This window comes from Bufo gargarizans, chromosome 2 (genome assembly GCF_014858855.1).
Source record: "Bufo gargarizans isolate SCDJY-AF-19 chromosome 2, ASM1485885v1, whole genome shotgun sequence".
Taxonomy (NCBI): domain Eukaryota; kingdom Metazoa; phylum Chordata; class Amphibia; order Anura; family Bufonidae; genus Bufo; species Bufo gargarizans.
In genome coordinates this window covers 13,028,362-13,044,682 of record NC_058081.1, presented here as the reverse complement: position 1 = coordinate 13,044,682, position 16,321 = coordinate 13,028,362, and the positions used below count along the sequence as shown (strand labels likewise).

Here is a 16,321-nt window from a genome sequence, read left to right as displayed (position 1 = left end):
CTGACTAGAAGAAAGAAAGACAACAGGGGCTGAATTAAGATTTGTAGCGGAGCCAAAAAGTTTGCTATGGACTCCACTTTACTGTAGCCACATAGGGAGAGATTTATCAAACTGGTGTAAAGTAGAACTGGCTTAGTTGCCCATATCAACCAATCAGATTCTACATTTTATTGTCTAAAGGAGCTGTGAGTAATTAAAGGTAGAATCTGATTAGTATCTATAGTCAACTAAGTCAGTTCTACTTTACACCAGTTTGATACATCTCCCTCATAGTCTATAGTAGCCACATTTAAAATACAAATCTGGAGTTATCTCCACAGAGGTTGACAGGAATTATGGAGAGTTGATTCAGTGACTTCCCATCTCAACTGGATGACCAGGTGTCATATTCTTAATTTATGACAGTTGGTGGGGAAGCTAGTGCTGTATGAGCACATGGCATAACCAGGTTTAAAGCCTAACACAAAACTGGAAACCATGATAACTAAGAAAACACAGAAGGAAAATAATGAATTGAGATGGCTTTAATTCGATAACAATGGACATAATATTTTGTACGTGTTGTACAGGATATGTGTTACTGAGCTGGGTGCAGTGGTGGCTCCTCTAAGTCAGAGTTCCTCAAATCCAGTCCTCTGCGCCCACCTGTCGCTCATTATTGGAGTTTATCCCACAACATGAATTCCTGTGGTAAGTTCTGATGCACCGACACTAATTATATCACTACAATACTAAGGAAATCCTGAAAACATGACCGGTAGGTAGGCCCTGAGGACTGGAGTTGAGGAACACTGCTCTAATCCATAATCTGACCAATGCAGACTAAACCAAGGCATGTCATCAAAGGAATTATTTCACATATAAGCCCCAGAAAGAGGTACACATTTTCACACTGTGAATACTTGGATAATGCTCACCCACTGTTTTCTCTTGATATCTGATCTGATATCTGACTGAACATGATATCAGGAGCGAAGGTATAATTATCAATAATGATTTTCAGAAAACCTGCTAAGCAAGCAATAAAAAAAACTTACTGTACATGGTGCTGTTGATATTATGGAACAGAGGTGAGGAAGAATACAGGGGAACCATCCGGGACCACCACCTGCAAATTCAATTCTATCATCCTTCACCACTTTGTTAGTACATCTAAGACTACTCCTAGGATTTCACAACATCCCACAGCACAGTAGGTTGGATTTGGCTGCTAGGGACTCAGGTTACAGCTGCATTAAGGCAGAAGAAAAAAAAAAGGTGCAAGTTCACATGTAGCAGTCCTAAAATGCCATGGAGTAGCAGGAAAAAAGTACTAATTAGAGTTGAGCGGACACCTGGATGTTCGGGTTCGACAGGTTCGGCCGAACTTAAAAAAAAAGTTTGACTTCGGGACCCGAACTTGACCCCGAGCCCCATTGACGTCAAGGGGGACACAAACTTTTGGGCACTAAAAAGGCTCTACAATAGTCCTGGAAAGGGCTAGAGGGCTGCAAAAGGCATCAAAATGTGCTTAAGAGCATGACAACTGTTCTGCAAACAAATGTGCATAGGGAAATGACTTAAAATAACATAAAATACAGAAAAATTTAAAATAACAATCTGGATCTAGGAGTCGGAGGTTGAGGAGGCGGTGGATGGGTGGATGCGGCGGTGTAGGTTGACGTGGCGGGGTAGGTGGAAGCGGCGGTGAAGGAGGAATAGGTCGCCAACACTGATTTGTGTTATTTTTTATTTTTTAATTGGGACATATTATTGGGACATATAACAAAATAAAACTAAGAATAAGTGCACTTGAGTACAAGAATGGATGGTTGAGGCCGGTATAAATGTCTATTCTGCACAAGGTACGGACAAGTCCTGTGGGATCCATGTCTGGTTCATTTTCATAAACGTAAGCTTGTCCACATTGGCTGCGGCCTGTGATAATGCTCTCTGCCGAGCTAACCACACGTTCTCTGTACAGAACACTGGTGAGACCTCACTTGGAGTATTGTGCGCAGTACTGGAGGCCATATCTCCAGAAGGATATAGATACTCTAGAGAGAGTTCAGAGAAGAGCTACTAAACTAGTACATGGATTGCAGGATAAAACTTACCAGGAAAGGTTAAAAGACCTTAATATGTATAGCTTGGAAGAAAGAAGAGACCGAGGGGATATGATAGAAACTTTTAAATACATAAAGGGAATCAACTCGGTAAAGGAGGAGAGCATATTTAAAAGAAGAAAAACTACCACAAGAGGACACAGTTTTAAATTAGAGGGGCAAAGGTTTAAAAGTAATATAAGGAAGTATTACTTTACTGAGAGGGTAGTGGATGCATGGAATAGCCTTCCTGCAGAAGTGGTAGCTGCAAATACAGTGAAGGAGTTTAAGCATGCATGGGATAGGCATAAGGCCATCCTTCATATAAGATAGGGCCAGGGGCTATTCATAGGATTCAGTATATTGGGCAGACTAGATGGGCCAAATGGTTCTTATCTGCCGACACATTCTATGTTTCTATGTTTCTATGTTTCTCACTATACACTGGCTGCAGGGCAGGTCAGCACCTCCAAGGCTGACAAAGCTTTTCCACATTTCGGCCATGCTAACCCGGCCTTCTCAGGTGCTGGTGGTGCCCCAGCTGCGTTGGCGACCTCTTCCTCCTCCTCTGCCTTCGCCTTGTGCTTCCACTGTGCCCCCGCTGTCAGGTGGGAATGCCATCATCAGCGTGCGCTTGTAGTCGCGCATCTTCCGATCAGTAACAGATGTTTTCACTAAACTTAGTTCCGTGTCAGCAATGCAGAGCAGCGGTTCAATCACGGCAAAAGGGGGTTCATGTCACCCAGCAGTAGAACAGAGGATTTTGAGAGATTTAGGCCCCTGTCACCCAGGCACAGCAGGGGTTCATTCACGGCAAAAGGGGGTTCATGTCACCCAGCAATAGAACAGAGGATTTTGAGAGATTTAGGCCCCTGTCACCCAGGCACAGCAGCGGTTTGTATACACCAAATGTGACAGTCACTTATGCATGTGTAATCCCAGATGTGCAGTATATTAGAGGGTTTTTTCACCCCAGTATGCCAAATCTGTATTTCTGGACTTGCAGACATGCAGATAGCCTGTGCTGGTGCACAATTGTTGCATAAAATGGCTGCCGATCATGTATTGATATTGACAAACTGATGAAAAAAAACTTTGTTTTCAGCAGTAGTTGGCTCAGGGCAGGCTTAAAAAAATTGTGCATTGCACCCACAAAACACACGTGCTGTAGATCGCTGAGTAAAGAAGCAGTTCTTGATAAGATTTCTCCCTGATCTCTCCCTCACAGCAGCTGCAGCCTCTCCCTACACTAATCAGAGCAGAGTGACGGGCGGTGCTACGTGACTCCAGCTTAAAAAGAGGCTGGGTCACATGGTGCAGTTGGCCAATTACAGCCATGCCAATAGTAGGCATGGCTCTGATGGCCTTTTGGGCAAGTAGTATGAAGCTTGTTGATTGGCTGCTTTGCTGCCTTTCAAAAAGCACCATAAAAATCGGCGAACACCGAACCTGAACCCGAACTTTTACGTAAATGTTCTGGTTCTGGTCTGGGTGCCCAAAAAACCTAAAGTTCGGTACGATCCCGAACTTTACAGTTCGGGTTCGCTCAACTCTAATCAGTGCACAAAAGGCTAATAAAAAAAAGCCATAGCGTCTAAAAAGGTGAATTTGTAGCACCCTAATCATTAGGTAAAAGGAAAATCCATAAACAAGCCTAGGTCAGTACACAGGAAGGTCTGAAAGAAATGCAAAGACACACAGACCTCCAAACAAGAACCACAAAGTGAAAATCACAGGCAAAGACAGTCAGTTCCAGACTTAAAGGGGTTGTTCACCCCTGAGGGTTTTTTGGTTGAACCCTGAAGTGGTAGGACCCGCCATGCATACTTACCTGCTCCCTGAAATTAGGTTTAGGCTCCTCCACGCTTCCCCACCTTGTTAACAACTGGTTTAACACAGGTCACATGGATGCCGCAGTAGCGAATGACTCTCGGTGTTGTGTCCTCCATGTATTGTCCTCCAGTGACATGTCCTCCAGTCATTGCCACGGCCACAGGACCATTGTGAAACCAAATGTTGACATGGCAAGAGCGGGAGAAATGGGAATGTGAAGGAGCAGGAATCCAGAAGTGGATATGCTTTCCTCCGCAGCTCCGTTCATGTCGAGCGGTCTGCCCACAAGAATGCAGGGTGAAAAACCTCTTTAAATCCCAATCCTGGCTCTGAGATTAGACACTGATTGGCTTGGGATACAGGCTTACAGACAGAGTAACGAGCCAGGAATTTGGCTGGTCAGCTTTGCAACCCTCCTAAAACAGCCGTGCACTGGATCATGGCTGGGTAATTTCCTGGCATTTGAAATGAATACTCTCAGAAGGTTCTGGTTCTGTCCTTGATGGCCAAGATTGCGGGGGTATGCATAGGCTATCACTTTTTCCTATAGTGTGCAAGCACTACCACCGCTACTGGATTACAGGGTGGTCGTAACCCTTGGATGATGGGATGGAAATATGAATCAATTTAGCAAAGGAGTCAATATGGACAATCACAATACATTAGGAAGTGCCTTGTAGTAACTTTTTCTACATTATAAATACCTTTTGCTGAAGTGAGACACTCTCTTTAAAGTCAGCTTGACAGGAAAACCACATCCCCTCTAAAAATAGTGATGTAAAAATGCAAATTTCTTGTACAAATATGGTCAAAAAGTTGCATAGCCATATTTTGAAACTTTTTGAAGTAAGAAATCTGAAGTACAGGGTGTGAGAAATTCTTTTTCATGTGTTTTGTTCTGTTAACAGGCAACACCTTTCATCAACAACAATGGCCATGCCTGGTTTTCTATATGGCACATTTGGCTATACCCTTTAAATCACAGTCTATCCAAAAGCTCACAAAGCATTGCCTTGGCAAAACCATAGATGTCGCCGTGTGGAACTGTGTCGCCAAAATTAGGTAACATAGAATAAAATAGTGAATTACATTGAGAAAAACTTTTTTTCTTCTATGCTTAGGATATCACGGTTGCCTCCAGATGAGTGGTCTCGAAGAGCGTCACATGGTAGTGTTTTCGGCCTCTTACACACCCATTTTTCTTCATTCCGTGAGTCATAATATTCACAAACGTCTTGCCCAGGAAGGTTAAAGTTACATTCCACCACTTCTTCTCTCCCGTTTTTAAAAAAATAACCTTTGAAGAAAACCTGGCCGAAGATAATGACAAGTAGAGCATAACATGGTTAAACTTTAGTCAGCATTCTGGGTGCACTCATACCTCTCATTTATGGAAAGTAGTATAGACAAAATGGAAAATAGGGAAGAGATTTTCAGTATCGCTGCCCACATATTTCCGAGGTCAACTGATTTTTGTTAATTGCGTGAACAGTCAGCACAGGGAATTACTCCAGATGAATAACTATGGGGACCCTGCAGCTACTTTGAGTAAGTGGGTCCTTGGGAAAAGCGAATACTAGCTGGCATGCTGTTGTGCCTAGCTAGTCTTCTCAGTCACCCGATGCACCAAAAATAATAAGCTGGGTAGTCTCTACCTAGTTTTCATATGGATGCCTAGGCTGGGTGAGATTCTGCAAGCTCCCTATTTGTATCTAGTTCAGTCAATCTACTGTGCCATGTGTCATTTGTGGGGCTCGCCCTTGCTCAGACGCCCACTGGGAGATTAACCTGTTCTCCTATAGGCAAGTACCAACCTGGTTAGAGAGTTACTCCACATTGACCATCCCTACTTGTTAAAAGGGTTCCTAGACAGTAAATTGAGCACAAAGTTTCCTGGATGACATCAAAGTTATCAGCTGTAATCTGTGAGAAAACCTGGCAGCAAGTGTTCAATTTGCCTGTATCGCCACCACAGGGACAATGAATAATTATTAAGTGCCCAATCATATCAATATGATGTCTTTGTTCTGCAGGACAGGGCAGGTCCTCCAGAGCAAGATACTCTTTGTAAATACTCTGTACTATGGCCAAGAGAGGAAATTTACAGACGGGGAAGGGATACTGCCGACTTAGAATTCCATAAAGGATTGCATAAAAATGGTTTCTAAACCAGACAACAATATAATTATGCATTTTCATAACTGTTCAGCTGGATGTTTGCGAGCACGTCCATAGCAATGGAGCGCTTGCTCTGTTTCTCCCCGCAGGACATGCACACTGGGGAGATCTACTGTAGTATTTCATTTGCTTTAGGTGTGTAGGCTATGATGCAGGCTGAGTGACTAATCAGCCTGCCTATGTAGCCTGTGGGCTACTGGGTTCTGGTCCAATTTGTTTTGACCTTGGGTTTCATTTGACCACTTTCTGTCTTGTGATCTGGTACTGTGACTCTCTTCTGGTTACGACTACAGCGTGGCTATTCTTACTACCCTTTGTCTTCTAATTTGGCACTGTATTGCCCACCCAGTTCCAACCTATTCCAGTTCAACCACATGTTTGTGCTTTCTGGTCTGTGTGTGTTTGTCTAGCACTTAACAGTACAGGGAATGACGACCAGTTGTGTACTTGCCATTTAGGGCTTTCACTGCAAGTAGGCAGGGATAGCGTGCTGGTTTCCAGTCAGGGCTCACTCTCTGTATGTTTTTCCCTGCCTACTGTGCTGACAGGGGTTTTCCAGAATTTTCATATTAATGGTCTATCCTCAGTAGAGGTCATCAATATTACATAGCAGATCACCTGTTTGAGGAAGGTGTGGTGCTCCTCGGAGCTCCAGTGATTGACACAGATTCCTTAAAGTGACATCCAATTGATAATGGCTGTGCTTGGTTTTACAGCTCAGCCCTATACACTTGAGCTGCTCCTAGGTCATGTGACTGATGAATGCTGCGTCACATGACCTAGGAAGAGGCCTAAGCATTCCAATAGTGTTGAGGCCTCGGCGGCTCATTCGCGGGGTGTCGATCTCATATTAATGACCTATACTGAGAGTGGTCCTTCAGTATGAAAACCTCTTTAGCCTTTACCATAAGGAAATCAACTATTAACTCCACTTCTACATTTCCCACTGTGGGACGAAGTGTTAACCCTTCAAATACTCTAGATCATTTAGAAAGCCAATCTTAGTTCAGACTTCATATTGACTATCCCTCTACACCGATGTACATACACAGTTGAGTCACATTATTAGGAGCACTTCATATTTTCGATCTCAGCAGCACACAGGTCATGAAGGAAGATAAGATAAGATAATATGCCTTTATTGTCACTGTACAATACAATGTAATACAATGTACAATACAATGAAATGTTGTTTGGAGCAATACTAGATGCCATGGACAGAGGAACAAGAACTGACATTTAAACTAAAGCATTACACTAGAAAAAAACTAAACATTGCACTAGAAGGTATTACTATTCACAGTTCACAGCATATATATAGCAAAAGCAAAGTAGGAAGGGCTTGTGAGTATATATACACTGATTCAGACACCACTGCAGACAAGAGGTCATCATGGGTTCATGAATGCAGCAGTCACTTTCGGTCTGTGGTAGTCACATATAGTGAGCTGGCTTAGTTGGTATATAAGGTTGTCTGTACACATATCCCTTATTGATGTCATGTGTAAAAGGGGAGATTTATCAGAGTTGCAAAAAGGGTTGATTTTTGATATTTGGGCCATGTGTGGCAGTATTTCTGAAACTGCACAACTTATGAACAGTTCTCATGGTGCTCTGGTGAAAGTGTATTATGAGTGGACAAATGGCACCATTGTAATAAAGCAACATGGAAACTGTAGAACACCATGTGCCATTGATATGGGAGGTGAACGTTGGCTACAAAAGTGCATTAGAGTGGATCAACATGCTACAATGGAGCAGTTGGCAGCCAGAATGAACCAAATGGCTACCAGAAGTGTCTAAAACAAAAGGTCAGCAAACCCTACAAAGTTGTATCAACAGAAAAGGCTTACATTTTCGTGGAACAATCAGAATTGGCAAAGGTTTGCCTTCTCTAAAGAGTCACGTTTTCTGCTTCGTAGAAAGGTTGAACATTGACGTGTCAGGTTAGAAATATCAGGGGAAAAAAATAACCTGCAACCAGTGGCGTAGCTATAGGGGGTGCAGCTGGTCGCACTTGCGACCGGGCCCCTAAGTCAGGGGCCCCCAGGAGAGACGGAGTAAAGCCCTGACTCATGGAGTGCTCTGACGGGGCCCGACATGAAGTAGAGTGACAATGCCGGGCCCCGTCTGAGCGCTCTTCAAACAAGTACTGTATAATATGAGCGGGGGGAAGGGGTGGTTGGCGCAGAGGCAAAAGGGGGGGGGGGGCGCACACTCACACAGACACCCGGCAGTTCTTGTCACTGCCGGCCGGGCTGTATCCAGAGTGAAGCAGGGCTCCAGTGCTCCCCCTGCTGGCCGCACATCGCGCTGCTGGCTGTGGGAGGAGCGCTGAAAGACCGGGAATGAGTGTGGGAGCACGTCATCAAGGACTCAGGTAAGCATGTGTTTTTTTTGTTTTTTCCCCCCTAAAGCTGCAGACTGGGGGAGGGGGGAAGGAAGGCACTGATGATGATGCCCCCTGTGCAGTGTGTGGTTCCCTCCCTAGTACTGATGATGATGATGGTGTCCCCTGTGCAGTGTGTGACTCCCTTTCTGGCACTGATGATGGTGGGCATCTCTAATCTGGCATAACTACTGTGAGGGGGCACATATCTGGGCATCGCTACTATGAAGGGACACATATCTGGTATAACTACTGTGAGGGGCACATATCTGGGCATAACTACTGTGAGGGGGCACATATCTGGGCATAACTACTGTGAGGGGGCACATATCTGGGCATAACTACTGTGAAGGGCACATATCTGAGCATAACTACTGTGAGGGGCACATATCTGGGCATAACTACTGTGAGGGGGCACATATCTGGGCATCGCTACTATGAAGGGACACATATCTGGAATAACTACTGTGAGGGGCACATATCGGAATATCTTCAGTGAGGGGGCACATATCTGGCTACAACTACTGTGAGGGGGCACATATTTGGGCATTTCTACTATGAAGGGACACATATCTGGTATAACTACTGTGAGGGGGCACATATCTGGGCATAACTATTGTGAGGGGACACATATCTGGGCAGAACTACTGTGAGGGGGCACATATCTGGGTATCACTACTATGAAGGGACACATATCTGGAATAACTACTGTGAGGGGCACATATCTGGGCATAACTACTGTGAGGGGGCACATATCGGAATATCTTCAGTGAGGGGGCACATATCTGGCTACAACTACTGTGAGGGGGCACATATCTGGGCATCGCTACTATGAAGGGACACATATCTGGTATTACTACTGTGAGGGGCACATACCTGGGCATAACTACTGTGAGGGGGCACATATCTGGGCATCGCTACTATGAAGGGACACATATCTGGTATAACTACTGTGAGGGGGCACATATCCGGATATAACTACTGTGAGGGGGCACATATCTGGGCATAACTACTGTGAGGGGACTCAAAAGTGAGCATAACTACTGTGACAGGAACAAAGGTGGGCATAACTGCTGTGAGGGGCCACAAGATGGGCATTAGTACTGTGAGTGGCCACAATGTGGGCATTCGTACTATTTAGCAGCATTTAGGGGAAATGTCCTAGATTACCCTGCTATACATTGGCATGGCTCAGTCTTACAAGACCAGCACAGCGCCCCCTGCTCTTTATTTCACAGGGGCAGTCACCATCCCTTTCTTATGTGATTATTATTATTTTTTCTATCACCGCAGGGACCTTGTTTTGGGTCCAGTGGACATCACGCCGATGCCAGCGACACCCTGGATGAGGTAGGACCAGATTTTATTAGGACTGGGTGAGTGTAGCCTTGCATTGGGCTTAGTGTAAAAAAAATTGCAGCCTCTTTGTAAAAATTGGTGGGGGGGGGGGGCCCCGATTCAAGTTTTGCACTGGGGCTCATAACAGTCTAGTTACGTCCCTGCCTGCAACCATTGCTGGAAGAACACAACTGGTGGTCTGGGAAATTCTCTGGGCCATCAAAAGCACTCTCAATCAAGTTGGGTATGAATCTATTGTAGCAGATCACATACACCCATACATTCTGCTTGTCTTCCCTGGGGTGAATGGGATCTTCTAGCAAGACAATGCAAGATGTCACATAGCTATAAATGTCCAACATTGGTTACAAGATCATGACCGGGACGTTCAAGTGCTACTCTGGCCCCTAATTCCCCAGACTTGAACCCAACCGATCATCTGTGCAACCTCATTGATCGTCCTGTTAACTCTATGGATCCTCCTCAACTCCCCCTTTAGAAGCCGTGAAATGTACATGACTCTGTGACAAGCTACCAGGACCGTATCGAGTCATTACCAGTCCATGTAGCTGCTGTCCGTGCTGAAAACTGCGGCTTACTCTGGATATTAGGTGGTGGTCAAAATAACATGACTCGACTGTGTATACAGATGTAGCAGGGTTAACACACAAACTCTTAACTAAAATTTCTTACTCATTGTGTTATCTTGAAAAAAAGGCCAATGAAAGGAAATTGAAGGTGCTTTGCTTTAGTTTAGATAACACGTCTCATAAAGCATGTGTATTAACTCTACTACATCCTTATGTACCTATTTAGAGTCTATGCATGTATTACAATGCATTGAAATGCTTCAACACCAGAGAACAGGTTCATTAGTTATCTGTATTTCATTACCTTATCTGGGCGTGTGGATCTTTTTTCATGCAAAATTGCAATGGCTTCAATGGAATGCATGAGTTTTATGGAGACCATGGTCTCACCTGGCCACTGAAGAATGAAGGAAGCTGTGTAGGTACCATTGTAGTTGTCGGAAACAGAACCACTGACACCAGCTTTCAGGCTTGGGGAATGAAGCTTAGCATGGAAATAGTCTCCACCATAGCTCTTAGTTCGGCCTTTATGGTCTTTTGCTATGATGAGAACCTCCAACTTTTCTCCCACGACATAGGTAGAGCGAGGATGAAGCAAAAAATATATTGAAGTTCTTGGATTGGTAGAAAACTCTAAACTTGTGTTGAGCAGGGGTAGTGGCCATTCAGTCAACTTCAAAAGGGTGTGTAACTCTTCGTCCTGATGGGTCGTCTTTGGCCAAGTTGTCATGATCAGTTGTTGCTGTTTTACTGCTCTGCTTTATGGAAAGTCCTCTCATATTTATTCTGTAGATGATCTGAAGATTGATGTTATTCAGACATTAAATAGGTAACAATTGTGGGTATATTAAAATATACAAATCACAGAGGTCTAAGACAAGGCCTAATGCATTTACCTTTGCAGTATAGGCTCCATCCTATGGGATATCACCCTACATTTGGCATCCAATTGAACATGTACAGAATTAGACAATCAACTCTCCAAGACATGGAAATCTGAGAACATTTGTCCAAGCTCATAGTGGAGGATTGGGCCTATTCTGAGTTTTTTTGTACACATCTAGAATAAGCTGTTCTGACTATGTCTAATTGTCACAGGTATGCTGCTTATTTCAGCCTCTGATACAATTAAATGTTTATTCTCAATATAAAGCAGATATTTGTAGCATATCCACTGGATATGCCAGAAATATGGAATTCATCAAGACAGAACTTCCCTACACTTTGTGAATAGTACTGTGACAAGCCCATACTACTTAAATAATATTATTAATCCAATCATTGCGCCTCTGCATGAACAACACAGACCTAAATTCAACTTCATAGACGACAATGCGCCAGCTCGTCGAGGTTGCATCATTAGGGAATGGCTGGGGTACCTGCACTTTCTCCAGTCCTGAATCCCATTGAAAGCATATGGGATCAGCTGATTCGCCGTGTAGAGGCTTGTAATTCTGTACCCTAGAACCTCAATGACCTGTGGCCCGCCATTCAAGAAGAGTGGGATGCCATGCCTCAGCAAACAATAAGTCAACTTAATTGATGCTCAAGGCCACATGACAAGTTATTGAGACAGTGACATTTTTGTGAGGGTATACCCACCACTGGAGTTGGCTTTTGTTTCAATTAATTTGAGATGAGTAAATCACCATTGCATCCTTCTATGTAAATTCCCTACTGTCATGATATATCACTGTAGCCTGAACATTTTAGGTTTTCCATAAATTTCATCTAAAAAGCAAAATATTGCAAACTTTTTGTGAGTACTGTATATACAGTGCCTTTAATAAGTATTCATACTCCTTGAACTTTTCTGCATTTTGTCATGTGCTCTGCCCTGGATGGGAGGATGTACTTAAAGGTGGACATGGATAAGGTGTCAAAAGGATCTGGCTTTGTTGCTGTAATGCAGCATTACAGCTGCCACACAAAATGCTGACCCAGTGGGTTGTGAAAGACATATAAAGTCCCTGGCCATAATTGCAGGTGTCAGTGATGGTTTGCACCTTGCCACACAGGAGCACTTCCAAAGAGCAGCCCATGTTCTATGTAAAAGTACAATGGAGGGATGGATTATTATTATTTTTTTTAAATAATAGTGACTAGGTATATTCTATCAAGGCTTTGCACATGCCATCAGTTCCCTAAAGGCAGTGGCATCCACTAAGTGGTATGGCAGCAACTCTGTGGCAGATGAGAGAAATGTTAGTTCAGAAATAGCATTGTTGGAGCAAGAAACTTCCTCTGCCAGTCAGGGGAACGCCAGCTCCACCAAGGAGCTGGTAGTGAGAGATTTAATCATTAGAGGTACAGATAGGAAGATCAATGATTGTCGAACGGTCTATTGTACTCTTGGCACTCGAGTTTAACATATCGCAGATGAGGTTGATTGATTACTAGGTGAAGACTCAGCAATCATGGTGTACATTGCCATAAATGAAAAAGTTAGAGATAGGTGGAGGGTCCTTAAAATGATTTCAGAGACTTAGATCACAAACTCAGGGCAAGGATATTAAAGCTAGTATTTTCTAGTATTGATATTGTGATTGATATTGGTCTATGTACTAATTCTATGTTTTTATAAAACAAAAATAAAGATAATATTAAATAAAAAAAATAAAAAAAAAAAGCTAGTATTTTCTGAAATACTACCTGTACCATAAGCCACACCAGTAAGGCAGCTGGAGATTAGAGAGGTATACAAGTGGCTCAAATACTGGTGTAAGATGGAGAGGTTTGGGTTTCTGGAGAACCGCCCAACTTTGTCTACAAGCTGTACCATAGGGATGGGCTGTATCTCAATGAGGGAGGAGCAGCTGTTTTAGGGGAGAAGATGGTTAGAAGGTTGGAGGAGTGTTTAAACTAGGGACTGGCGAGAGGGTAATTACATTATAGGAGGGAAGATGAAGTGCAGATTGAGACCTGTGGTGAGGTAAAGGAAATGGGGGAGGAATGGAAGGATGGCCTAGAACAGTTCATAAGGAAAGGTTTAGGGTGAAAAATATACAAAAAACTCTGAATTGTATGTACACTAACGCCAGAAGCCTGACTAATAAATCTGGGGTAATGGAATGTAGGATTATGACGCAGGATTAGGATTATGATGCAGTGGGAATAACTGAGACATGGCTGGATGATAGCTATGACTGGGTGGTTAACGTACAGGGTTACAATCTGTTTAGAAAGGATCTAGGGATGAGCAAATCGACTTCGGATGAAATATCCGAAGTCGATTTGCATAAAACTTAATTCTAATACTGTACGGAGCAAGAGCTCCGTACAGTATTAGTAATGTATTGGCTCAGATGAGAAGAAGTTATTACTTTGTGAATAACAACTTCAGAAATTGATTTATACTGTAAAAAAACATTTTCCGAACTCGGGTTTGGTTCTAAGTTACCACTTGGAACCGAACCCGAGTTCAGGAAATGTTTTTTTTACAGTACAAATTAATTTATGAATTTATTGCACAAAGTCTCGTGAGACTTCACAAAGCAATAACTTCGGCTCATCAGAGCCAATACATTCTCTAATACTGTACAGAGCTCCTGCTCCGTACAGTATTAGAACAAAGTTTTATGTGAATCGACTTTAGAAGGTTTCATCCAAAGTCGATTTCCTCATCGCTAAAAGGATCATAAAAACCAGAGAGGGAAAGGGGTTCTCCTTTACGTAAAGTCCTGTCTAAAGTCCTGAAGATATAAGTCAGGGACATGTGGAGTCACTGTGGGATGAAAAACATGGAGGCAAAAACAATAATAAGATACTAATAGGTGTTTTAATAGGTTGAAAGGAAGGAAAGTCGTAGGTTCCTTTATTTGGTCATGCAATGTATCAAGTACAGAGGTACAGAATGATTAATAACCAGTGATGCCCTTGTCAGTCTACACGTTTCAAACGGCAACGTTCTTATTCATGACTGAGGAGTGTTCTAGAGTTACCACCCAAAAAATGAAAAGGAGAAACCTCCCACCTCCTCCTCTGGGCACTCCCCTGGGTGTGGGTCAGCAGGTGCGGGGGTGATTTCAAATCATTACTAGTGGTTGCAGACTGAAAACTCCCAGGTCCTAATTTTAACCCCATACATCACAAAATTAATTTTTTATATGGATAAAAAAAATTTGAAAAATGTATTTATTTGACTGTTATAGTAAAAATCCAGATAAAAAAAAAATGCTTATGTGTGTAATTAAAAAATGTATATATGGACTAGCAAGCAGAATCCTAGCCGTTCCGTACATATATCCTTCTGTTTATCTGGGCATCATAAGAAAAGACCTCTACATGCCCAATAAAATAATGAGGAAATTCCAAAAAGAGAAACAAAAGGAACCATATGCACAACTTGAAGCTGTTATGCAAACTGCTGTAATTCCTGCACCGTTCACCTGATTTGGATGTAAATGGCCTCAAATTAGCGCTGTCAGTCTGCAGGTAAAGCACATCTTGTTCGTTTCATTTCAAATCCATTGTGGTGGTGTATAGAGCCAAACATGCTAGAAGGAGTCAGTACAGAGATATCTCCCATCATCTGTTTATACCCAGGACTGTGACTGTGACGAGGGGACATCCTCTGCGTCTGGAGGAAGGAAGGTTTCTACACAAACATAGAAGAGGATTCCGGCCAGCCATTCACTGTAATGCCAGTAACCTAACATGTGAGTGCCAGTACCTCTGCTCACGTTTATTGGCAGCCAACAAACGTGTGGGTAGGAGACTTGGGCATCGCGCTCGAGCACACGTGGTGTTCGGCTGAGGGATGCTCAAGTAAAATTAGTGTTCATATAGAATTAAGAGGGGCCCTCTCTTCATAAGGGATCACACACAAAGTACAAAATTGATATTTGATATTTAATGTCTTCACTGCAAATGACAACAACAATAGGCAATCCCTAAAATAATTAATTCAAATAGTAAAATATTTTCACAAAAATAAAACCACATCAATCAATCTCACAATACAATACTAATATCAGCCATTATGTGGAAGACAGATGAACAATTAATCCACTGTATATATATATATATATATATATATATATATATATACATATATACACACACTACGTGCAGAATAATTAGGCAAATGAGTATTTTGACCACATCATCCTCTTTATGCATGTTGTCTTACTCCAAGCTGTATAGGCTCGAAAGCCTACTACCAATTAAGCATATTAGGTGATGTGCATCTCTGTAATGAGAAGGGGTGTGGTCTAATGACATCAACACCCTATATCAGGTGTGCATAATTATCAGGCAACTTCCTTTCCTTTGGCAAAATGGGTCAAAAGAAGGACTTGACAGGCTCAGAAAAGTCAAAAATAGTGCGATATCTTGCAGAGGGATGCAGCACTCTTAAAATTGCAAAGCTTCTGAAGCGTGATCATCGAACAATCAAGCGTTTCATTCAAAATAGTCAACAGGGTCGCAAGAAGCGTGTGGAAAAACCAAGGCGCAAAATAACTGCCCATGAACTGAGAAAAGTCAAGCGTGCAGCTGCCAAGATGCCACTTGCCACCAGTTTGGCTGCAACATCACTGGAGTGCCCAAAAGCACAAGGTGTGCAATACTCAGAGACATGGCCAAGGTAAGAAAGGCTGAAAGACGACCACCACTGAACAAGACACACAAGCTAAAAAGTCAATACTGGGCCAAGAAATATCTCAAGACTGATTTTTCTAAGGTTTTATGGACTGATGAAATGAGAGGGAGTCTTGATGGGCCAGATGGATGGGCCCCTGGCTGGATTGGTAAAGGGCAGAGAGCTCCAGTCAGACTCAGACGCCAGCAAGGTGGAGGTGGAGTACTGGTTTGGGCTGGTATCATCAAAGATGAGCTTGTGGGGCCTTTTCGGGTTGAGGATGGAGTCAAGCTCAACTCCCAGTCCTACTGCCAGTTTCTGGAAGACA

General features: G+C 43.0%; 1 protein-coding gene across 2 annotated transcripts in view; it reads right to left on the bottom strand.

Annotated features, from left to right (window-relative positions):
* Positions 1-16,321, bottom strand: part of LOC122927065 (NXPE family member 3-like) — a 121,128-nt gene that overhangs the window by 19,836 nt on the left and 84,971 nt on the right. For both annotated transcript variants that reach the window (XM_044278630.1, XM_044278629.1), the window contains exons 2-3: positions 10,717-11,209; positions 5,007-5,227 (exon numbers count right to left, since the gene is read on the bottom strand). In XM_044278630.1, coding sequence (XP_044134565.1) covers positions 5,007-5,227; positions 10,717-11,142 — 647 coding nt within the window. In that variant the 5' untranslated portion in view covers positions 11,143-11,209. The remainder of the gene's footprint in view (positions 1-5,006; positions 5,228-10,716; positions 11,210-16,321) is intronic.